Raw genomic sequence first — 26,845 nt, forward strand, 5'->3', positions numbered from 1 at the left:
GATGCTCTCGATGGTGCAGCTGTAAAACCTTTTGAGGATCTGAGGACCCATGCCAAATTTTTTCAGTCTCCTGAATAGGTTTTGTCATGCCCTATTCATGACTGTTTTAGTGTGCTTGGACCATGTTAGTTTGTTGGTGATGTGGATGCCAACGAACTTGACGCTCTCAACCTGCTCCACTACAGCCCTTTCGATGAAAATGGGGACGTCCTCCTTTTCCTGTAGTCCACAATCATCTCCTTTGTCTTGATCATGTTGAGGGAGAGGTTGTCCTGGCACCACATGGTCAGGTCTCTGACCTCCTCCCTATAGGCTGTCTCATTGTTCTCGGTGTTCAGGCCTACCACTGTTGTGTCATCAGCAAACTTAATGATGGTGTTGGAGTTGTGCCAGGCCGTGCAGTCATGAATGAACAGGTAGTACAGGAAGGGACTGAGCATGCACCCCTGAGGGGCCCCCGTGTTGAGGATCAGCGTGGCGGATGTGTTGTTACTTACCCTTACCACCTGGGGGCGGACGTCAGGAAGTCCAGGATCCAGTTGCAGAGGGAGGTGTTTAGTCCCAGGGTCCTTAGCTTAGAGCTTTGAGGGCACTATGGTGTTGAACTCTGATCTGTAGTCAATGAATAGCATTCTCACATAGGTGTTCCTTTTGTCCAGGTGTGAAAGGGCAGTGTGGAGTGCAATAGAGATTGCATCATCTGTGGATCTGTTGGTGCGGTATGCAAATTGGAGAGGGTCTAGGGTTTCTGGGACAATGGTGTAGATGTTCTTTTATTTCACCTTTATTTAACCAGGTAGGCAGTTGAGAACAAGTTCTCATCTACAACTGCGACCTGGCCAAGATAAAGCAAAGCAGTGCGACAAGTTACACATGGGATAAACAAACGTACAGTCAATAACGCAATAGAAAAATCTGTATACAGTGTGTGCAAATGAAGTAAGGAGGTAAGGCAATAAATAGGCCATAGTTGAAGTAATTACAATTTAGCAATTAACACTGGAGTGGTAGATGTGCAGATGAGGAGATGTGCTTGTGTGCAAAATAGCAGAAAAACAGAAACAAATATGGGGATGAGGTAGGTAGTTGGTTGGATGGGCTATTTACAGATGGGCTGTGTACAGCTGCAGCGATCGGTAAGCTGTTCTGACAGCTGATGCTTAAAGTTAGTGAGGGAGATATAAGTCTCCAACTTCAGTGATTTTTGCAATTCGTTCCAGTCATTGGCATCAGAGAACTGGAAGGAAAGGCGGCCAAATGAGGTGTTGGCTTTAGGGATGACCAGTGATGCTGGAACGTGTGCTACAGGTGGGTGTTGCTATTGTGACCAGTGAGCTGAGTTAAGGCGGAACTTTACCTAGCAAAGATTTAAGATGACCTGGAGCCAGTGGGTTTGGCGAGGAATATGTAGTGAGGACCAGCCAATGAGAGCATACATTGCTCAGTGGTGGGTAGTATATGGGGCTTTGGTGACAAAACAGATGGCACTGTGATAAACTGCATCCAATTTGCTGAGTAGAGTGTTGGAGGCTATTTTGATGACATCGCCGATGTGAGCCATGACCAGCCTTTCAAAGCATTTCATGACTACAGACGTGAGGGCTACGTGTCAGTAGTCATTTAGGCAGGTTACCTTAGTGTTCTTGGGCACAGGGACTATGGTGGTCTACTTGAAACATGTTGGTATTACAGACTCAGTCAGAGAGAGGATGAAAAAGTCCATGAAGACACTTGCCAGTTGGTCAGCGCATGCTCGGAGTACACGACCTGGTAATCCGTTTGTCCCTGCGGCCTTGTGAATGTCGACCTGTTTAAAGGTCTTACTCACATCGGCTGCGGAGAGCATGATCACACAGTCGTCCGGAACAGCTGATGCTCTCATGCATGTTTCAGTGTTACTTGCCTCGAAGCGAGCATAGAAGTAATTTAGCTCGTCTGGTAGGCTCGTGTCACTGGGCAGCTTTCGGCTGTGCTTCCCTTTGTAGTCTGTAATAGTTTGCAGGCCCTGCCACATCCGACGAGCGTCGGAGCTGGTGTAGTACGATTCGACCTTAGTCCTGTATTGACGCTTTGTCTGTTTGATGGTTCATCAGAGGGCATAGAAGGATTTCTTATAAGCTTCCGGGTTAGAGTCCCACTCCTTGAAAGCGGCATCTCTACCCTTTAGCGCAGTGTGAATGTTGCCTGTAATCCATGGTTTCTGGTTGGGGTATGTGCGTACAGTCACTGTGGGGATGACGTCCTCGATACACTTATTGATAAAGCCAGTGATTGATGTGGTGTACTCCTCAATGCCATCGGAAAAATAACGGAACATATTCCAGTCTGTGCTAGCAAAACATTCCTGTAGTTTAGCATCTGCTTCATCTGACTACGTTTTTTTCAGCTCTTCTAATTTCAAAAAGTAGTTAATAGTTGATGTCTGTGAAAATTGTTGTTTGTATCCACATGTGAAATATATTTACGGGTAAAATCATTGAAAACATATTCAGCAAGTTAAACTAATTCAGTTTGTTTCAAAATTGTTTCCTTGAGCTTAAAAATAAACAGAATAAATGACGGTGGAAGAAAAGGAACATTCATTCAAAACTCGATTAGCTGAACTGAATTAGAAGATAACCCCGCTAGCATGTTAATATTGAATTATCCCTTATTTCAAATAACAATGCAAATCCCCTGGTGTCTCCAGATAACGAAGCTAGGAAATTAACATGGGTGTCATTCGACTGTAACATACCCCGACACACCTCATACTAATTCCAAATTACCGAATAATAAGACAATAATACAACGGGTGAATGAGTTTGTCTGTGTACCAAATGGCACTCTATTCACAACATAGTGCAGTACTTTTGACCAGAGTCCTCAGGCCTGGAGGGAAGCCAAGTAATTCCGCTACCCAAGAGTGGTAAAGCGGCCTTTACTGGTTTAATGCTATTTCTCTGTAAACAAATTAACAACACATTTTCAGCATGCTTATAGATAAAGGCACTCAACATGTACTGCACTGACACAAATGACTGATGATTGGTTTAAAGAAATTTATAATAAAACTAAGAGCATTGTACTTGGTACAAATCATTCCTTAAGTTCTAGACCTCAGCAGAATCTGGTAATGAATTGCGTGGCGGTTGAACAAGTTGAGGAGACTAAAATACTTGGCATTACCTTAGATTGTAAACGGTCATGGTCAAAACATATAGATTCAATGGTTGTAAAGATGGGGAGAGATCTAGTTGTAATAAAGAGATGCTCTGCTTTTTTGACACCACACTCCAAAAAGTTCTGCAGGCTCTAGTTTTGTCTAATCTTGATTATTCTCCAGTCGTGTGGTCCAGTGCTGCAAGGAAAGACCTAGTTAAGCTGCAGCTGGCCCAGAACAGAGCGACACGTTTTGTTCTTAATTGTAATCAGAGGGCTGACATAAATACTATGCATGCCAGTCTCTCTTGGCTAAGATTTGAGGAGAGACTGACTGCATCACTTCTTCTTTTTACAAGAAACATTGTGTTGAAAATCCCAAATTGTTTGCATAGTCAACTTCCACACAGCTCTGACACACACACTTATCCCACCAGACATGCCACCAGGGGTCTTTTCACAGTCCCCAAATCCAGAACAAATTCAAGAAAGCGTACAGTATTATACAGAGCCCTTATTGCATGGAACTTCCTTCCATCTCATATTGCTCAAATAAACAGCAAACCTGGTTTCAAAAAACAGATAAAGTAACACCTTGTGGCACAACGCCTCTCCCCTATTTGACCTAGACACTTTTTGTGTGTGCCTTTTTTGAAAATATACGTAGTTCTGTCCTTGAGCTGTTCTTGTCTATTGATGTTCTGTATTATGTCATTCTGTATTATGTTTCGTGTTTTATGTGAACCCCAGGAAGAGTAGCTGCTGCTTTTGCAACACCTATTGGGGATCCTAATAAAATACCAAATACCTTTGGGGCTATATAGGGTACCAGTTGGGATGCATCCCATCTTGAGGCAATAATGACTTAGGGAATCTATTTGAACATCTACATTACATAAGTCCAAATGATCCTAGTTCAACAGATACAGGATTTAATCAGATCTAAGGCACCAACCAACAGGATTCCATAAAATGGTAAATGATGAATTAAGCAGAAGAGGAGCAGGAGAAGAGACATGACTTGCGCTACACTCTGTCTCCTGGATTAATGTCTAACTGTGTAATATCTCATCTAATTTCGTATCTGCTTCTTTTGCCCATATCTCAGTGTGCGAGAAAGAGAGAGAGAATGAGAGAGAAAGAAAGAAAAAGAGAGAGAGAGAGAGAGAGAGAGAGAGAGAGCGAGAGAGAGAGAGAGAGAGGGAGGAATATTGCATAAAACATTGTAAATTTGTACAGCGAGCAGAAAACAAATATAGTAGCATACAGTACCTTGTATTCATTATGATTGACATACTGCATAATTCAATTACCTGGAAGCACAGAAGCCATTGAGAGCGAAATGGCAATTATGAATCAAATGGGGAGATTGTGCTGTGGGGAAATTGCCGTGGTTTGTAAGCATAGGATAAAACATTTCTGGCTGAAAAATATGGTTTAAAAAAATAAAATAAAATAAAAAGGGCTGTAACAATCATTTCTGAGGCAGTTAGCTGTGAGGTATCTCAGAACCTGTCAAGAAACCAGTTGAAGATCAGTTAATTATATAGTTGAAAGACAAAGCCTTTGACAGCTGTAACATCTATACAGTATTGCAGGACAGAACATCCCTCTCTCCCACTCAGTTTCCAATCTGGGTGTTAAAACTTGATTCCTCCCTGACCTTTGACAGCCACATCAAACAACTGTGTAAAGCGTAATTCTATCGCCTCAAGAACATTGCCAAACTCCGTCCTACCCTCACTCAGTCTGATGCAGAGCATATCGTCCATGCCTTATCTTCTCAATGCTGCACTACTGCAATGCACTCTTCATCGGGTTCCCTGGCAGGAGTCTCCAGAAGCTCCAATACATCCAGAACAACGCTGCCAGGATCCTGATGAGAGAGCGGAAACACCATCAGACCCCCCCCATCCGGGCACCTCTGCACTGGCTCCCCATCTCATTCCGGATCGAATTCAAAACCCCCCTGCTGACTTTCCAGTGTATGGAAAGTCATGGCAATGCCCCTCCTTATCTCAAACTACTCTCCCTCTATAACCCCACCCGCACCCTATGGTCAAGCAATAGCCTGCTCCGCCATGCCCCCAGGACCAAGCACTGCTCCTTGGGGGAATCGGGCTTTCAGCTCGACCGCCCCCATCCTCTGGAATGCTCTCCCGGGCCACCTGAAAGCACCACAGACTCTGGGCTCCTTTAAAACGGGCCTAAAGACTTTTCTCCGTAGGAAGGTTTCTGTTGATAGCTGGGCTCCTTGGTGTCCTTGTCCCTTGTAGTGTCAGCTACAAGTACTATATGCAGTACAGACACTCTTAGAAAAAAAGTTGCTATCTAGAACCTAAAATGGTGCTTTGGCTGTCCACATAGTAGAACCCTTTACATAAGACGGTTCTACATTGACCTCAAAAGAGTTCTACCTGGAAGCAAAAAAGGTTCTACCTGGAACAAAAAAGGGTTATCCTATGGGGACAGCCGAAAAAACCCTTTCGGATGTCAAAGAAAGCTTTAGCTAAAAATAAGTCTCTAATTCCACTCTTCCTTGCCATCCCTTTCTCTCTAAACCTCACATTCTCTTTTCTTAGCTTCTCTAATTCTCTCCCTCGCTGGAAGAGAATCTGTGTTTGTTCTCTCTCTCTGTTGTCTATCTCTCTCCCTCTCTTTTTTCCTCCCCCCTTTTTCTATTTCTCTCCGTCTTTCATCCCCCCCTCTCCGCCCTCTCCCCTTTCTCCCCCTCTAAGGACACAGTAATCAGAGTCCATTGACTAGTGTGTTGTGTTGTTAGTATCAGTCCTGTGATTAGTATCATCAGGGGCTCTAACAGCTCCTCTGCCTCTCTCTCCAAATCAACCAATAGTCTTGTTCACACAGCCGCTGCACATCAAAACAGCACACACAAACGGAGACGCACACACAGAGACACGTGGATATACTGTACACAGAGAGAGAGAGAGAGAGAGAGAGAGAGAGAGAGAGAGAGAGAGACAGACACATGGATACACGCACGTAAACTACGCTCTCACTCTCTTCTCACAGAATATTACCCCACAGACCCATCAATATTTCAAAATATATTGAATCCTCTCCTGTCTGAAACTCAGTAATATAAAATACCAACAATCCAGGGTCAGTGAGTAGCTCAGAGGCTGTCGTTCCACCGTCACACAGAGGTCATTATCACAAAGGAAACAGCTTTGAGAAGCACGGTGCCTCTTCTGTTGATTGAATTACCTGTGTGTCTGACTTACTGTGTGTGAGCCTCCTTCACCCTATTAGGCTACTACGGTGTCTAACTAATGCTGAGATAAAACACTCTTTTAAAGAGGAAACCATTATCATGTTGACTGGTAATAGGCTTGTTCCCAGCCATATACACCAGGTAAAATAGGTTAATATATGTAGATATAATAAGTTCAGTAGGCCTGAATAAAAACATGGGGTGAGTTTCCTGGAAGCTTCGTATAGGATTAAGCTAAAATCATTTTAGGAAAGATTATCTTAGATTAAATATTATCTTAGTAGTACTAAGATGACAGGAAATTCATCCATGACAGGCATTTCTAACATATTCTACAGCAGAGATGGAAGCCCAATGCTTTAATAAGATATACTCTAACAAAGAGAAACAGAGATCAGAGAGCAGTGATTGATACAGATATTTCTTAAGGGGTAGATCAGCTTTAATATTGCGGAAAGATTGTAATTGTAATGTAATTGTCTGCATCATTTCCAATCCCCCATATTTTTGGGGGGTAAATACATACATACATACATACATACATACATACATACATACATACATACATACTTTTTTTAGAATATACCTTTATTATTCCCCGCAAACCCTACCACCCTTCCCCCAATTGCAGTAAATGAATTAACAATAATACTTAAGCTTCTTCCTTCAGTTAATACATATTATACACATTTTTTACAGACAATCTATTTTACAATAGTCATATTTTGTTTGTTTTTAATCCTTCCTCTATTTCTTATATCTATCCAGTTTGATTTCTATTTGTAGCTGTGCTATTTCACAGAATTTCTGAACCTATATACATTTTACAGACCCTGTATGTTTAACATTGGTTATTAGTTCCACCCTTTAGCTCCATTCAACCCCTCCCATCTATCTCTTAACACCATCCATTTTGGATTTCTATTTGCCATATATTTTTCAACTGTGATGTGATGTTTCACAAAAGTACTGAACCTTTCTATTCTCATAGCTTCTACAGATTGTAAATTAAAGATAAACAATTTTGCAAAAATAATGATTGTATTATTGATTGATTGACTGACTTTTCAAATCACTCTGTATTGCTATCTGCAGCATTAGTTCTAGGCAAATGTTGCAATTCTTCAGCCATTCCTGGACCTGTGACCAAAAACGAGCTACAAATGGACAGTAACAAAATAAATGATCTAATGACTCTGCCTCCTCACAGCAAAATCTGCAGACCTGGGAAGATTGTATCCCCCATACATATAACATTCTATTGGTTGCAAGAATTTTGTATAATAATTCAAATTGAAAATTTGAAGTTTTGAATCTGGCGTTGTTTTGCATGTCAATTCGTAAACCATGTGCCATGGAATGGGTACATCGAAAATCTCTTCCCAACTATTTTGCCATTTATATGGCAGAGCTGTCAATTGTTTGGTTCTTAAATTAAATTGGTATGTTTTTATCAATCACAATTTTCTTTAACAATTGATGTTCTTTAATGCAGGGTCGACAGACAAGTTCCTTACTTTTCCCCCTACTTGCATGTTCCATTTTTGTGGTAATGCTGCAATTAGTTGGTTTAATCTATTAGTTTATTTGAGTTTAACCACAATATTTGTTGTATTATTTGTTCTGTCTTTTCAGGTGGATTAAACTGAAATTGCAACCAATTTTCTAAGGCTTGTTAAAAAAAATATGATATTTTGGAGATTATTTCGTTTTCAAACAACCGAAAGTGAGCAGTTGTAATCTGAATAAAGGGGAAAAGGCAATTCTTGAACATGGGGTGAGACATTCCTATCAATTTACTAGAGAACCATTTCGGAATTAAGTAGAACTTTTGTATGACTGAAGCCTTTAATGAGAGGTCTAATGCTTTAATATTTAATCATTTCTGCCCTCCGAATTCATATTCGTTATATAAATAGGCCCTTTTAATTTTGTCTGACTTGCCATTCCAAATAAAATGGAATCTTTTTTTGTTCATATAATTTAAAAAGCAGGTCACTAGGTGTAGGAAAAACAATAAGCAAATAGGTAAACTGTGATATGACTAAAGAGTTAATCAGGGTGATTTCTCCACAAATAGACAGGTATTTTCATTTCCATGGTAGCAAGATATTATCTATTGTTGCTAACTTTCTATAAAACTGTATTTGGAGTGAGAATTTCTTTCTTTCGGGATTTGTATACCGAGTATGTCCACATCCCCGTCAGACCATTTTATTGGTAAACTCCACAGTAATGTAAAAGTTGCATTTTTTTGTGATCCAATACATAATATAGTACACTAATCCAGAGAGGTTAGCAAAAGTATCTAGATCCTCTATGAGGCTGTGGAGGGATTCTAATTGTGGTTTTAAAAGAAAACATGAACCATCAGATATAGTTGTCAGTTGTGTTGTTGTTATTGATGTTGTGTTGCTCTGTACAGTATGTGTTATTGTGTTGATGATTGCTCTTTAATCCTGGCTGTGTATGGGTGGATGAGTGACTGGTGGTTAGAGTGACACTCACTATCATCACATCAGAGGTGATGGCGTCAGGGAAGAAAGGGATGAGGTTATCATGGAAAACAAGTCAGGGAGCAAGGGGACAAAGGAAGCACCTGTTTCCCCAGGTGTAACACAGAGATTATATAACATCTGATAAAGCTTTCTCGTCTGAGCGCAGAGAGAGAGAGAGAGAAAGAGAGAGACGGGACACGTGGGCCACTCCTCTCCCTGTGTGTGTGCATGCAAGTTTGTTTGTGTGTGCATGTTCATTGATGCATTCATTTATTAATATGTGTGTGTGCTTCTCCTGTGCCTCCTGCTCCCCTCTCACCTCCTCCGCAGTCTTTCTCCTCCTCCTCGATGCTGTTCTTGATGCTGTCGTACTCCTCGTCTATGTTCTGATTGCCTCTAATCTGGCTGAGCACGCGCCGGGCCTTCTGGGTAAGGCCTTTCTGGATCAGCCAGCGGGGGCTCTCTGGCAGGAACAGAAACCCCACGAACTGGAGCACCGCAGGGACCACCGACAGACCCAACATATACCTGGAGAAGAGGAGAAAAGGCAGAGAGAGGGGGGAGGGGTCGGTGAGGGAGAGAGAGAGGGAGAGAGGGAGAGAGCGATATATTAGTTGTTTCATCTGTGAGAGTGACTCTCTGGCAAAAGGAGGAACCCCATGAACCTGAATACAGCAGGAACCACTGGCAGGAGGGGGGTGCGAGGGAGAGAGAAAATGTTATATATTAGTTGTTTCATCTTTGAGAGGAGAAACTCCATGAGCTGCAGCATAGCAGGAACCACCAATAGACCCAACATAAAGTATACCTGGAGAGGGGGAGGAGGAGAGGATAGGGAGAGGGGGGAGATGCAGTGGAGGTGAGGGATGGAAAAAGGGAGGAGGAGAGAGAGGGGAGAGACAGAGATAAATTAGCTGTTTCATCTGAGAGGGTGAGAGAGGAGAAACCCCATGAGCTGGAGCATAGCAGGGACCACTGATAGGTTAACCTCCCACAATGTAGCAATGTTCCAACATACATGTCTGTAGCCTACTTAAGCCTCGTTCACATTACCCATAAACACTCCGTTACGTTGCACTGGATGTCATGCCCTTCAAATGGGGAGGTCCACAACGGAGTGGAATGGCAATCCCCCAATGCAGTTGAAGGCTCTGTTACGAGATGGACGCCGCATACCTTAAAATGTTCTAAACCTTGTGTCGTCCAAGGAATTATTATCCTGATGCTAAGGAAATAAGATACCAGCCCGTGCTCTTTCTCCCACAATGCTTAGGTTCTGACTTCAAGTTGCAATTGGTGAGGAGCAAATGCAGAAATTCACAAGCCTTGTTTTGTATTTTCTCAAAATATAACCAGGTAGGCTACTAGAGTGAGAACATACACTACCGGTCAAAAGTTTGAGAACAACTACTCGTTCAAGGGTTTTTCTTAATTGTTACTATTTTCTACATTGTAGAATAATAGTGAAGACATCAAAACTATGAAATAACACATATGGAATCATGTAGTAACCAAAAAAAGTGTTAAACAAATCAAAATATATTTTATATTTGAGATTCTTCAAAGTAGCCACCCTTTGCCTTGATGAAAGCTTTGCACATTCTTGGCATTCTCTCAACCAGCTTCATGAGGTAGTCTCCTGGAATGCATTTCAATTAACTGGTGAGCCTTGTTAAAAGTTAATTTGTGGAATTTCTTTCCTTATTAATGCGTTTGAGCAAATCAGTTGTGTTGTGATAAGGTGGGGGGCAGGAGGGGAGGTCGATTTGCTGCAAAGAAACCACTACTAAAGGACACCAATAAGAAGAAGAGACTTGCTTGGGCCAAGAAACATGAGCAATGGACATTAGACTGGTGGAACTTTGTCCTTTGGTCTGGAGTCCAAATTGGAGATTTTTGGTTCCAATCGCCATTCCTTTGTGAGACTAGATGTGGGTGAACGGATGATCTCCGCATGTGTATTTCCCACTGTAAAGCATGGAGGAGGAGGTGTTATGGTGTGGGGGTGCTTTGCTGGTGACACGGTCAGTGATTTATTTAGAATTCAAGGCACACTTAACCCGTATGGCTACCACAGCATTCTGCAGTGATACGCCATCCCATCTGGTTTGGGCTTAGAGGGACTATCATTTGTTTTTCAACAGGACAATAACCCAACACACCTCCAGGCTGTGTAAGGGGTATTTGACCAAGAAGGAGAGTGATGGAGTGCTGCATCAGATGACCTGACTTCCACAATCACCCGACCTTAACCCAATTGACATGGTTTGGGATGAGTTGGACTGTAGAGTGAAGGAAAAGCAACCAACAACTGCTAAGTGTATGTGGGAACTCCTTCAAGACTGTTGGAAAAGCATTCCAGGTGAAGCTGGTTAAGAGAATGCCAAGAGTGCAAAGGATGGCTACTTTGAAGAATCTCAAATATAAAATATATTTGGATGTGTTTAACACTTTTTTTGGTTACTACACGATTCCATTGTTTTGATGTCTTCACTATTATTCTACAATGTAGAAAATAGTAAAAACAAAGAAAAACCCTTGAATGAGTAGGTGTCCAAACATTTGACTGGTACTGTATATATACAGTGTATACTGTATATATTTACCAACAATTATATGGGGGATTGGAAATGATGTAGACAATTATATTGATGGAATCGACAATCTATCTGCAATATTAAAGCTGATCTACCCCCCCCCCCCCCCCCCCAAAAAAGAAAAATCATATATAATAATAATCAAATTGGGTAAATGATGGACCTTGATGAGATATTCAAAGATGAGGCATGTAGAGCAATTACATGTATGTGTGTGTGTGTGTGTGTGTGTGTGTGTGTGTGTGTGTGTGTGTGTGTGTGTGTGTGTGTGTGTGTGTGTGTGTGTGTGTGTGTGTGTGTGTGTGTGTGTGTGTCTCACCTCCATCCATCATGGCGTAGGTAGCTGAAGGCCCCGTCAATGATGCTGGCAGTGAACTGGCCTCCTGTGATAAACAGTGTGTTTACTGTCACCAGCTGGCCTCTCAGGTGGGGGGGAGACGTCTCAGCTATGTACACTGGCACCGTCATGGACGCAATACCTACTCACGTGGGATGGGTCAGAGGAATAGGGAAGACACAATGAGGAGTGTAGAACTGTACAGTGTAGGGTGAAGATGCCCCTAGATGCTAATCTTGGATCAGTTTAGCATTATCCGCACTAATGGTTAAGGTTAAGATTAGGGGAGGGGAAGCTGATACTAGATCTGCACCTAGGGGAAACTTCACCCCGGAGCATACAATACGGTCAAAGTTTATGGATAAGTGCAAATTCAGCTTTTATGATCACTTCACTGGTTTACCTAATTCAAGAACAATGGTATAGGGTCTGAGTTAGGCATGAAACAACATATCCTCTCCACACTCCCCTACATCTGTCAATCAAGCGGAATCTGAGTGTCCTCAGTCACAGCTCTCATCTAGAGAACCTGACCAATCAAAACACTCTACCACAGAGCTGCTGCACCAATCACACACTAGCCATTAGGGCACTGAAGAACCCTCATCATTTCACACAACATCAATCATGTCTGACAGACTGAACAACATCAACCACATCGGTCATCTCTGTAAGCAGATCTACAACATATATCTCAAGTGCATCCACTACATCAGAGATATTGTAGCCTATACAGCATGTAAGTCAGTGTCGTTCTCAGCTGCTGCAGCCACTGACCATGCCAAAACGACTACATATTTACACTGACTGCTAGAACAAACAACATGCGTTTGCCCGGATTCATCTGACAAGGGCCGTGACATCACCGCTCCGTTCTGCGCCACACCGATAAGGGACTATTAACAGCACCCAGAGTGCACTACTTCCTGTCGCTCCTCCAGTTATCCGGCAGACGACGTAGCTACCTGTTGCCGTGGGAACCGCTTGCTTCACCATGCAGCCACTCAATTATAAGACACCGGCTGGGGTTAATCAATATCTGGGAGACGCGAGACGTTTTATTGGCATTTCGTTCATTTTCTTTTAAACACACGAGTGAGGGCTGGAGGGACGGGTCCTACTGTTAAAGGTAGTGGCCCTAGGGTTGCCACTCATACGGTACACACCTGGGGTGACCAACCCTAGAGGTGTGGTTGATAGAGTTGCCAACTACACCTATAGAGCTACTTAGTGGCCAGATTTTTGCTCCAGCCCTGCAGTGACCTAACACACCTGATTCAGCTGATCATGGTCCAGACTCAGAGTGTCGGCCTTGATTAGTTTACCATTTCAGTCAGGTGTGTTTATGCAGGGCTGGAGCAAAAGCATGCATACCCATACATACTCCAGTGGGTAACACTACCAAGTAAACAACTAGAGCTGAGCATGCTTCAACATAGATAAAGGGTTCTACTCTGTTTGCTCTTCTGTCAAAGGCTGCTCCTCTACATATCACATTTTACATGTTTGTCATTTTATTTCCATCATACACATGCAGAGAGCAGAACAAATACCTGAACCAAACACGTGTTTGTGAATGGAATTAAGAGTAGAGGGTATAATATAATCAAATAAAAGGAGAGAGGCAGAGAGAGACTGAAAGAGAGAGAGAGACTGAAAGAGAGCTCGCTGTTTGCGTTGGCATTTTTTTCCTAAGACAACTGAGAATTGCAGTGCAAGATCAATTAGGGAATCATTGTGTAATGTGAGCACCACCGTCCTGGGGTTGAGGATGGACGGAATTAAAGATTTGGGACAAGGAAATCTGGAAATGTGAGCACGTCCAAGTTGTTAAGATTTAAGAAGTTGTATAGTGCATGCCCAGCATAACTAAAACTTAATGTAAATCTTCACTAATGTTCTAGAAATGTTCCCGGTTTGCTGGGTGGGTTCTGAGAGTGGGAGCCCTCCTTTCCTCCCCATCACTCCCTCCTTCTCTTGTTATCAGCGGCAGCCTTTGGTCAGTCCCTCCGGTCTCCTCAGGCCTCTACTCAGACACATGTGGAGTCCACCACCACCAAGACTCGTATTTTATTAAACCTTTATTTTACTGAGACCAAGGTCTCTTTTACAGATGAGCCCTGAATGACATAAATACACACATCAAAATATAAATACAAAATGCAAGTAAAAAGAATAACACGGTGCGAACGAATCAGCTTGTCCGAAACACCCTAACACAGGCGGGCGGCACAAAATGAACAGACGAGAGGCAGTGGTTGGGATTCCTTTTCTTGTGAATGTTTACTAGACGGGTCTTCTTTCGCCCGACAAAATAACTCCAGTACAGGGTAACGTCCAACGCTGAAACACCAGCGTAACAAAACAAATAAACATAAACTTAGCCGTTGACCAAAAGGCTGTGGCCAAAAAGGGAAAACAAAACGTCTAGTCCTGTCTTTAGACTATCTTCTACACATAATAGTTACAGGAGGAACACTTCGTTCTACCTATAGCCTGCCTTGGTTAACAGAGAGACAAGGTGCCCCAGTAAAAGACGCTTTCTCTGAGGTAGGAATATCCAACATCCTCACAGCTCCCCGTCTCTACTCCCAATCCCCCCTCCAGCTCCTCTCCCGGCACACCTAATAAAGAGGAAGACAGAAAGCAATTAATGGGCCCAGGTGTGTACTAATTGGCTTTACACTGAGTACCTATCCCCTGAGGAGGGTGCTGTCGTGTCGACTTCCTCCGGCCGGTCACGGAACTCTCACAACGGTCATAAAAAACAAACACATTCATCAGTAATAAGGTCCTCAATCAGCTTTCTGAACTGCCCTCAAGGCACAACAACATCAAATGTAAGAACATTTTGAAGATTCTTCTACCTTATTTGCGAAACACAACTAAAAGCTGATTTACCTAACTCAGTAGAGACCAAAGGAATTTTCAGTTACCACACCCCGTCTCCGGGATGGCTAACCCGTATGTCTAAAGTTTAGCAATGACTTTTTTGTAAAAAGGGCTTTATAAATGAAAACATAGCAATGCATCGTGCAATGTAACCTACGTGACATCAAAGAGGGCCAACCAACTTTCTGGTAGAGAATGCAGTGATGAGTACTAAAATTGTCACCCGTAATAAAGTGCAATGCTCTGTGACGGCTTTACCCTAGGATGTATAATAAACATGATGCCCCAAGAATGCATATGCCGGGTCAAAATGACCCGATAATGTAATATGCGTTTTATTTATATGGGTCTTGATAGTATCACTGCTCATTAATAAGCTTTACGTATCGGCCTCACGGCCTTCGTCAGAGCGGATTCCTTATTTAACGGTTACCATGCACCTGCAAAAAAGATAGATCCGATGTGCGAATGCCTTTTGAATTTATATGGGTCCAAAATATTATCCATTTTGTGGAACATAATTATTTTGAGTGATGATTTGGACCTTTCAATAATTATTTTGTTTGAAATGTTTTTAGTCGCTCTTCAACAGTTCGATACACATTTCAACGAGAACATATTTAGAAAATTCATAACAGCTATTGAAAATATTCACATATTTTTCTGACAATCAATCTTACAATCAAAGTTTCACATTCAACCTTTTAGTGTGAAGAACAAAATAAAACCACCTTAAGCATGTCTTATAATATTTCAAAACATTTATTTGAAAATCCAAAGTTCATCACCAATATAAACGACAATTTAGAAAACATGAACAAAAGGAACAAGTGTGCATGTGTGTGATGCTTACTTATGCTGTCTTAGTCCATGTATTTGATACAAACCACAAGCATGTGACTGGGCTCTTTGCAGACGGGTGTGTTGCACTGAGAACACCAGCAGCTGACTTTTCTATCCTTTGCTCTTGGGCAGAGCTGGCACCTCTTCCTCTTTTGGCCCTGGCTGCTCTGAGTGGTGGTGGCATGGCTCTCTTTCATCACCCCACATCTTCCCATTGCCTCAGTTCTTCTGTGGAGATGGGAGAACCTTCCAGAAGGACAACAATCTCTGCAGCACTCCAACAATCAGGCCTTTATGGTAAAGAGTGGCCAGACGGAAGCCACTCCTCAGTAAACAGCACATGACAGCCCGCTTGGAGTTTGCCAAAAGGCACCTAAAGGACTCTCAGACCATGAGAAACAAGATTCTCTGGTCTGATGAAACCAAGACTGAACTCTTTGGATGGAATGCCAAGCGTCACGTCTGGAGGAAAGCTGCTCATCCACTGTGACGCAGTCGCTGGGGATGAACCTTCCTCTACAGTTTGCTAGGAAAAAGGTCCCACACATACCGGAAGACTGCCAGGTGGGTCCATTGCCTCTCTGAACACTGGTCCTCCTGTCATCAAGCCTCAGGTAGCGACGGATATCCTCATATCTTCCAACCGACATGGTGGCCTTATACATTGGATTCTGCAGTGGATCCAAAAATAGCTCCAGTGGGGAGACATCCCACCTTTTCTCCATGCCAGCGAGGAGGGTTAAACCAATAAAGGCCTTAAATCCCTCTTTGTTGAGCTCTCTCCACTCTGTCCCTTTTGCTGTCGCTATTCTCCGTCTTTCTAAATTTGTACACTTTAGAACCTCCTCAATGATGTTGTCACTAATGAACAGCTCCCAGGCAACTTTTGGTGACACAACTGTTGACCCCGGCACAGGCCCTGGGCAGCTCCTCAAGATGTTAAGGCTAGGGTGTGTGTAGGGGGGGGGGGGGGGGGGGGCACATAGTCTGTGTCATCTGAATTGGATACCTCAGATTCTTAGTCAGAGGCACCAATGGCTTCCTCATCCAGCATCTGTAAAACCATTTTGGTTGTATATCTGGCAACATTCTTATGAAACTCTTTTTACTCAGTGAGTTAAAAAGGATAAATGAAAACGGTGATTAGTTGAACATTGAAAAACAAGATATTTAATACATATTTTATTAATTACTTAGATTTTATTGTTGTAGGAAAAAGAAAGGTCAGTGTGACGAGTGCAATGCAGTGAATTCCATAGGAAATACATACGGGTCATATTTGCCCCACATATGAAAACTTGGGGTAGTGATGCAAAAACTATTTTTACTTAAAAAATAAGAAATTTAAAAAAATAAAACCTAGGATAGTAGAATATTAAAGACACGTTATTTAAGGAATATTAGATGACATTTTTTGGGGGGGTGGGGTCAATACAGCAAAATAACCATTAGGCCGGGTCATTTTGCATCCTAGGTTTAATGAAGTGGCAGCTGCGTTCATATAGATGATGTCGCCATAATAGTCTAGGACCGATAGGAACGTCGACTGAATAATCTGCTTTCAACTATTTAGCGAGAGGCAGGACTGATTTCTATAGAAGACCATTTGTATACTCAGCTTCTAAACTAACACATCAATATGCAATATCCAAAGTACATATGCTTAAATCAAACTTATTTTTATGCGCTCTAGAGAACAACATATACTTAGTTTTACCTGCATTCAGTACTAATTTCAGGTCAACAAAGTTTTTCTGTAATACAATGAAGTCAGACTATTTCAGATAGAGCCTGGTCAACCGTGGGGCCAATAGAATACACAACAGTATCATCAGCGTACAATCGCAGGTTAGCATTTAATGAAGCTGCCAGTTGAGGACTGTCATGCTTCAACAAAACTGCTGACACAGGCTGTGAACAAGCGATTCGGTGGTATTCTCTCTTTACTGTGTCGCCACCATGCTATGTACAAGAATCGCTACTTCGATGAAGACAAGAAACAGGGTTTACGTGAAATACATACACAGCTGGACAAGATTGAAACGGACACAGTGACAACCGAGGAAGAGAGGCCACGGACAGACAGAGCTGAAACTTCACTGCTTGACATGTATGATGAAATCCTGGTTGAGAACGAAACGACTAAACAAATGAACAACGAAACAGCACAGCAAGTAAGTGAAATAAATAGGTTTTGATTATGTTTATACTGGTAATGGGGACATACGTAAATGCCAACAAAATAACTTGTTGGTCTGTGTGTGTGTCCTTTATTTAACTAGGCAAGTCAGTTAAGAACACATTTTTATTTACAATGACGGCCTCCCCCAGCCAAACCCAGACGACGCTGGGCCAATTGTGCGCCACCCTATGGGACTCCCAATCACAGCCGGATGTGATACAGCCTGGATTCGAACCAGCGACTGCAGTGACGCCTCTTGCACTGTGATGCAGTACCTTAGACCGCTGCGTCCATGTGTGTGTGCTAACTATTTAACTGTACTAGAATGCTTAAAAGGCCCAAAAATATATATCAGTTATCGGTATAATTTTTGGGGGGGCAAGGAAAATATCGGATATCGGTATCGGCCAAAAATGTAATATCGGTGCATCACTAATAATAAAACTGACAATATCATTCATTAGAAACAGATCATAATCATTCTGTACCTTATAGACAAACCACAGAACAAGGATGCATCCCAAATGGCATCCTATTCCTTATTTAGTTCACTATTGACCAGAGCCATATAGGCCCTGGTCAAAAGTAGTGCACTATGAAGGGAATAGGGTGCCATTTGGGACTACGCACAGTTCACCCCTAGCTCTCCCATGTGCTCACCTAAAGGTCAGCTCACCAATAATTTGCCCAAGATGGTGAGATGGACCAAACACCAGGCTTGTGTTAAAGACCAGTCAAAGGTATTAATTTCTGCCTCCTCCTGACAAACGGCACGAATGACCTTCCCGCTTTCCCTCAGAAATGCTAAGCAATTAAATTTATGAAGAGCCCGGCCTGCCATCATGTAAATGTGATTGGATGTGTAACAGGGTAGGTTCGGAATACAGTGGGGTCCGAAATTATTGACACACTTGATAAAGATGAGCAAAAATGACTGTATAAAATACTGAGGTATATTGTATACTAAAAAAAGGGAAATTATATTCTGTTATACTAATACAATTGCTCAGAGAAAGATTTTGTTTAACGAGTAATAATTGTTTTTCTCATACCCCTGTTTCAATACCTTACCATGCAAGGATAATGGCATTAAGGCTTTTTTCTAAAATGGGAGGGATCTTAGACCATTTCTCCATACAGAATCCTTCCAGATCCTTGCTATCCATATGGGAGCAAAACAGCTCCATAACATCAAAGGTCCACCACTATTTTGTTTTACAATAGGTATGCAGCCTTATGCTCATGCATTCTCATTTCAATGCCAAACCCACCACTGGTGTGTGTGGCCAAAGAGCTCTATTTTCATGTCATCTGACCAAAGTACGGGTTCCAATCCGAGTGACAACGCTGTTTAGCCAACTCCAGACATTTACATTTGTTGGATGACATGAAAATAGAGCTCTTCAGCCACACACACACCAGTGGTGGGTTTGGCCTCGAAATGAGTAACGAATGAACAGAAATAAACCCCATGCCTAGAGATGGAGAGGCAAATGATATCATTGTAAATCCGTGTGACCTGATCAATTAACTATTTCGATGGCCCGACAAACTGCCTCTTTCAATCTTGGGAAAATAGCAACAATTCAATGTTTTGAAAGATTGATGTGTCGGTGGGGTAATATTGAGAGAGAGAAAGAGAGAAAGAGAGAGAGAGAAAGAGAGAGAGAGAAAGAGAGAGAGAGAGAGAGAAAGAGAGAGAGAGAAAGAGAGAGAGAAAGAGAGAGAGAGAGAGAGAGAGAGAGAGAGAGAGAGAGAGAGAGAGAGAGAGAGAGAGAGAGAGAGAGAGAGAGAGAGAGAGAGAGAGAGAGAGAGAGAGAGAGAGAGAGAGAGAGAGAGAGAGAGAGAGAGAGAGAGAGAGAGAGAGAGAGAGAGAGAGAGGAGAGAGAGAGAGAGAGAGAGTTGAGTGAGTGAGTTGAGTGAGTGAGTTGAGTGAGTGAGTTGAGTGAGTGAGTTGAGTGAGTGAGTTGAGTGAGTGAGTTGAGTGAGTGAGTTGAGTGAGTGAGTTGAGTGTTTTTGAACTTGAAAGATAAAAGGCTGATTCATATTCTCACAGGCTTGCTCACTGGGTCTAGTGGTATACAAAACAAAAACAAAAGATTAGCTAAATCACTATGACTAGTACATTCAAACAGCAAAAACACAAAGCATAGCACTCTTCATCCATTCCTCCACTTATTGTGCTCAATGAAAGCAAGAATTAAGACAAGGCTTAACAGTGATGACTTCCAAGCATGGCACACTACTTTACCACTACACGATTTTCCTACCCAAAGTAACTCCAGATTATGAACATTAATCTACTAAGCATGACAAGTCAATCTTCATTCCCAATCAAAGACAACGTCAAGACTATGAGTCACCCGGAAGTTGCTAGAAATTCCTTTGGTACGTCAAATTCTCATTGAATGTTAAACAGCGTGAAATCTTGTAAAAGCCTCCTACCTCCAAAAATACCATAGGCCTAGGCACTGAAGTCAAATATCAGTAACCCTGGAAACAAGCAGTCTCAAAGTAATGTGATGAAGTTAGCAACTTCTGGTTTGATTATTGTTTTGGTATATGGCTAAATAAAGTATTGACTATCCTTTAAATTTAACCAACATAGATTTTGGGCAATATAACCCATCACATTCACAACTAGTTAGGCCTGCCCACGAGGATACTATTGACACACGTCTCACTTATATTTCATTTTAGATGACTCGATAGCCTAAGAAGTAAACTTTTTCAGTTTTGTATTAGGTTTGCCAATCAAAATACTGCAGCCTACAAGGCAAATGCAAGTAAAACTAAATGCATGCTCTTCAACCGATCGCTGCCCGCACCTGCCCGCCCGTCCAGCATCACTACTCTGCACGGTTCTGACTTAGAATGTGGAACACTACAAATACCTAGGTGTCTGGTTAGACTGTAAACTCTCCTTCCAGACTCACATTAAGCATCTTCAATCCAAAATTAAATCTAGAATCACCTTCCTATTTCGCAACAAAGCATCCTTCACTCATGCTGCCAAACATACCCTCGTAAAACTGACCATCCTGCCGATCCTCGATTTCGGCGATGTCATTTACAAAATAGCCTCCAACACTCTACTCAACAAATTGGATGCAGTCTATCACAGTGCCATCCGTTGTCACCAAAGCCCCATATACTACCCACCACTGCGACCTGTACGCTCTCGTTGGCTGGCCCTCATTCATACTCGTTGCCAAACCCACTGGCTCCACGTCATCTACAAATATCTGCTAGGTAAAGCCCCGCCTTAACTCAGCTCACTGGTCACCATAGCAGCACCCACCCGTAGCACGCGCTCCAGCAGGTATATTTCACTGGTCACCCCTAAAGCCAATTCTTCCTTTGGCTGCCTTTCCTTCCAGTTCTCTGCTGCCAATGACTGGAACGAACTGCAAAAATCACTGAAGCTGAAGACTCATATCTCCCTCACTAGCTTTAAGCACCAGCTGTCAGAGCAGCTCACAGATCACTGCACCTGTACATAGCCCATCTGTAAATAGCCCATCCAACTACCTCATCCCCATACTGTATTTATTTATCTTGCTCCTTTGCACCCCAGTATCTATACTTGCACATTCATCTTCTGCACATCTACCATTCCAGTGTTTAATTGCTATATTGTAATTACTTCACCACCTATTTATTGCCTTACCCCCCTTATCCTACCTCATTTGCACACACTGTATATAAACGTTTTCTACTGTATTATTGACTGTATGTTTGTTTATTCCATGTGTAACTTTGTGTTGTTGTATGTGTCGAACTGCTTTGCTTTATCTTGGCTAGGTCGCAGTTGTAAATGAGAATTTGTTCTCAACTAGCCTACCTGGTTAAATAAAGGTGAAAATGTGCTGTAATGGCCTACCGGTACACAGATAACCTAGTTTAGGTGAACGAGATTAGCCTGAAGTGAAAAGTAAATTCAGCAACTCTGAGGACAGTGGAAGTTGATAAAGGAGATTCTTTATTGTTAAAATTAAAACCCACGCATTCTGGTCGTTGGCCTTCATCAAGGTTTTACTAATCTCTCGTTGACAGACTAGATCTTTGGTTCTGGCCTTCTGTGTTGGTTGTATATGAAAAAGGAAGATGCTTTTATATATTTCAAAATGGCCTCCTATAGGCTAGGGGATCAATCACAATCGGACACAAAACATGATGTGATTGGTTGCAATCAGTTGCAAAAACCTGACCAATAGGTGGCCATTTTAATATACATAGCCTAGGCCCTACAGCTAAACACCTCCTCTAATATTCTATATGTAAAACCCTGAAAACCCCAGCGGCATATTACCCCTTTTAGGTTGGAAATTTGTTTCTAGTATTAATGTAAGCCAATTTCAGGTGACTCTGGAGGTTATAAGTCATACAATATCTTTAGAAATGTTGATTTTGACTAGGAACGTGAGTTAGCTAGCTAGTTAGCATCTGCTGGGAATTAAGATAATTTGCAGGTAAAAAAACGCATGTGTTAGGTCTACATAAAAACCTAAGCATAGGTTATTAATAGTGAGATGTGCAATGCCATCTTGTTTCTATATTTGATTGGTCTAATAAAAATGATAGTTTGCTTTCAAGAGTCAATTACTCAAAAATGACTAAATGAAACTGATAAAATGGGTTATCACAAATTTTCAGCGGACCTCTTGCCCCAATAGTTGGGCAGGACACCCCTTTTCTATCATTTTTATTTTAATAACTAAAAAGTTGTCAACTGTGTCCACTTATTTTCTGTGTCCATATATCTAATTCTTACCAAAGTTTGCTTTTTTGTGTGAGCAATTTTGTTTTTAAATGTACCTTCCCTGTAAACAGGTAATCTCGTCCCAGGTTAATTGCGCATGGTGTCTTGTGAATGAGATAAGTAAACAAGTGAAAAGTTGCAGAAACCTTACCAAGTCCAAGCCCGACAATGAGACGTCCGACCAGTAGAACCTCCTTATCAGGAGCTGCGCTAAGCACTATTCCCCCAGCTGTGAAAATAAAACTAGCCAGGAGGATGCAGACCCTGCGCCCGAAAACTCCGTTCAACAACCCGCCAGCCAACGCGGACAGCGCGGCAGTAGCCACAGTACTAGAGATCAGAACCTCCTGCCATAAGGCGCTGAGATTCATCTCCCTCTTGAGCAGGAGCATCGCTCCCGAGATCACCCCGGTGTCATAGCCGAACAGAAAGCCACCCAGCGCGGAGAACGCAGCTAGAACATAAACAAACGCAGGTGTGACATCTTGCTGGAACTGTTTACGCGCCTCTCTCTCCAGGTCCCGGGTGGAGGTAGCGGCATTGGCAGGGACATCCGCAGCCAGGCTGTTGATGCTCGCGTTGGACGAAGCTTTGATGAGGCTCCGCTCTCCGTCATCGTTCACTTTCTTCCTCCTCTCACCCATCAGGTTGCTCATACTACGAAGATTATAGTCATTGTCGCTCGATTTTCGGGACATAAGGGAAACAAACGCACCCACGAAATGTTCACAGGACTGTAATTGGTTGGTTAATTGTTAAGAGATGTTTGTTGTCCTCACAGTCGAGCAACTGGTCCAAAAACCGTTAATTATTAATAATTCGAGTTGACAGAAGTTGGTTTGCATCCGTGGTCACAGACTACATTAGTGTCATCGCAGTGGTAATGATGAGGGTTACTCTTTCATTCTCTCTCTCTCTCGCGCTCTCTCGCTCTGACGTAGAAGGTATTGCTTTCCTGCAAGCTGCCATATAGGCACTGGCCGTGTTCCAGAGAATCAAAATAACTGCAGGTGACTGCCTACTGACTGATTTACCAATCACCTTGCATCATAAATAACCTATAGTGCAGGGCTATTCAACTGGCGGCCCAAAGGACAAGCACTAGCGGTTTTTAGTGGTTTCTTGCACCTTTGTGGCATATTGATATTTTTTATATGAATTTGGCTCTAACATTTGAACGGTTTAAGCTACAAAATATTATGACCCCATTCCTGAAAGCTACCAGTCTAACACATATGTGGCTTCGGTTTCCCTTTCTGGTACTCACAAGGACTTGTTAGAAGGGAGTGTTACAAAAAACGCACCTAATGACTGAGGGAAACGAATTCAAAGCATACTTCTTTCAAAATGACTTATTACTTTGAAGAATCTTTTAAATAAAACATAATGGTGAGCAAGCATTGTGCCTTTTCGTTTTCTATGATGATCACATTTTTGGGTTGCACATGGATTCACGTTGGTTGAGTGCTCTCCACTTCTATGCAAACTACTTTTAGCAACATTGAATTTTAAGGAAAGTGCTTTATTTGCGTTTGCATTTCTTTTTTTATCCTCAAAATGCTTTGCATGTTTCGTCACAATATTGTTTTGAACTGATGCCCGACTGAGCGTTCTACTCACAGGAAGTTGGTGGCACCTTAATTGGGGATGACGGGCTCGTGGTAATGGCTTGAGCAGAATAAGTAGAATGGTATCAAATACGTCAAACAAACACAAGTTTCCATGGGTTTGATACAATTCCATTCACTCCATTCCAGACATTATTATCCCTCAGCAGCCTCCACTGGTTCTACTCAATGCAGCGTCAATGAGCACATAGGAAGATTTCATAAAAAGTGCATTACAGGGGCGGGGAAATTACTATGATATTCAAAAGAGGCAAATAATTGTCATCATTGTGATGTCTCCAGATTGACTTTAGATGCAGTATAACGTTAGCTAGTTCAAATTGTGGGTTAGGCCACCAGATTTTAGCTAGCTAACGTTAGCATTGCTAGCTATTTTTGACTAACTTTGCTAACTAATGACAACATTGCCATATGTCTGAAGTAAATTTGACGACATGATAATGCTGGAAAAGTTGTTTCCTACTAAATATTTGACTACTTTAGAAATGTCATTGTATTTCCAGGCACTATAGTGTAATTTAGTCAATAGTAGTTAGCCTCCATCCAGAATGACTAAGTTTACCACTTTTTATTTGTATTTTTTATTTAACCTTTATTTTACTAGGCAAGTCAGTTAAGAACAAAATCTTATTTAAAATGAGGGCCTACCCCGGCCAAACCCGGACGACGCTGGGCCAATTGTGCACCGCCCAATGGGACTCCCAATCATGGCCAGATGTGATACAGCCTGGATTTGAACCAGGGACTGTAGTGACACCTCTTGCACTGAGATGCAGTGACTGCTGCGACACTCAGTAGCCCTTTAGGGTAACACTATGTCGCCGACAGAGGGTGACTTGAGAACGTTCATAACAATGGCATGACGCGACCGAGTGACAGAGGTGCAATTAAGGTCACACCCATAATGTCCCAGCCTACACCAGTGTCCGAGAACCCCACCTAACACCTCTGGAGTGCTACGCTGGAGATTCCGGAACCTGCCGGGCTTTTCCCTCCCAGTGCACCCTCATTTTCGAGCTGCAGCCTTCTTCTTTCCCCTCGGACCGCTCGAGGATAGCGTCGGTGTGGGAGCAACAGTCCACCGTCTGCCTCAGTCTGGAGGACAGTGTGGAGGACGTTCGGAAGGTGTTTGATTCTCCGTTGTCCGGGAGAGAGGCTGCTCGTTAGCTGCACCAGCTACGTAAAGACTCCCGTAGTGTGGCAGACTATGCGGTGGATTTTCACACATTGGCGACTGAGAGTGCCTGGAACCCGGAAGCAGTGATCAAAGATGAGCTCGCAGCTCGGGAGCTGCTCATGGACCTTGACTCCCTCATAGACTTGACCATCCGGATCGATGGGCGGCTTCGAGAACGTAGGAAGGAGAGGAAATCTGTGCCCTGTCGCCCTCGATTCCCACCTCGCCTCCGAAGAATCCCGGAGATCCCCGAACTCTACATGTCCGAGTGAACCAGACGTCACCAGAGTCCTCTCGGGAATCACCGAGGGCTGCCTACTCGCCTCCTTCGGAGTCCATGCACCTGGGCAGCGATAGATTGACTGTGGCTGAGCGCTTACGCCGACTCCACACCCAGAGCTGTCTATATTGTGGGCTACGGGACATTTCGTAGAATGGGGCGGTTCAGTGCAGTCTCAGTGCTATGATGGGGTCTAAAACCAGACAGAAGCATTTCGTATACATTGTTTGTCTTCAGGGGCAAAAGCATTTTCAAAATTTTTTGAGAGGAATGGGAGATCCGATATAGGCTGATAGTTTTTTTGATACTTTCTGGGTCAAGGTTTGGCTTTTTCAGGAGAGGCTTTATTACTTCCACCTTTAGTGAGTTTGGTACACTTCCGGTGGATAGAGAGTCGTTTATTATGTTCAACATAGGAGGGCCAAGCACAGGAAGTAACTCTTTCAGTAGTTTAGTTGGAATAGGGTCCAGTATGCAGCTTGAAGGTTTAGAGGCAATGATTATTTTCATCAATGTGTCAAGAGATTTAATATTAAAAAACTTGAGTGTCTCCCTTGATCCTAGGTACTGGCAGTGTTGTGCAGACTCGTGACAACTGAGTTTTGGAGGAATACGCCGATTTAAAGAGGAGTCCGTAATTTGCTTTCTAATGATCATGAACTTTTCGTCAAAGAAGTTCATGAATTTATCACTGCTGAAGTGAAAGCCATCCTCTCTTGGGGAATGGTGCTTTTTAGTTAACTTTGCGAGAGTGTCATTCCCATGAGCACAGTTTTCCAACTGTATGTATGATGGGTTCCCATGAGCATTGTTTTCCAACTATATGTACGATGGCTCTTTCTTTCCCCACCCCTTTCATTGTGTAACAAGCTGTCATATCAGGTTAGTCCACTAGGGACTTTTCATTGCATTACGTTAGTAATCAATGTATAATCGATCCTGTGTGTGTTTATTTAATTCTGTGTGATTATTTAGTTAGTTAGTAAATAAATACTTAAGCCAATTTGTGTATCGCTGAATCATCATTTAGACTAGGGTTCATGCAGATTTGAAGTCAACGTCATTCAGAATGAGACTGATATGAGGTAAACAGTTATTAATGGATGACTGGTATGATAACAATATATTCTGATATATTCTTGAGTTAATTCGGGAAACGGTAACTCATGAAACAAACTTTTTCCGTGGTGCCCCAAGATTGCTAATGAGTTAATTGTTACATGATTAATTTAATCACGTAATTATTAAACATAGTTCATTGATTTGATAAAAT

General features: G+C 42.4%; 1 protein-coding gene across 1 annotated transcript in view; it reads right to left on the reverse strand.

The window, feature by feature from the left end:
- Positions 1–23,185, reverse strand: part of LOC120049319 (proton myo-inositol cotransporter-like) — a 66,313-nt gene extending 43,128 nt beyond the window's left edge. Inside the window, exons 1-3 of the mRNA XM_038995567.1 lie at positions 22,639–23,185; positions 11,791–11,950; positions 9,194–9,402 (exon numbers count right to left, since the gene is read on the reverse strand). Coding sequence (XP_038851495.1) covers positions 9,194–9,402; positions 11,791–11,950; positions 22,639–23,185 — 916 coding nt within the window. The remainder of the gene's footprint in view (positions 1–9,193; positions 9,403–11,790; positions 11,951–22,638) is intronic.
- Between the last annotated feature and the right edge of the window lie 3,660 nt (positions 23,186–26,845).

The sequence above is a fragment of the Salvelinus namaycush genome, chromosome 6, assembly GCF_016432855.1.
Source record: "Salvelinus namaycush isolate Seneca chromosome 6, SaNama_1.0, whole genome shotgun sequence".
In the NCBI taxonomy this organism is placed as follows: Eukaryota; Metazoa; Chordata; class Actinopteri; order Salmoniformes; family Salmonidae; genus Salvelinus; species Salvelinus namaycush.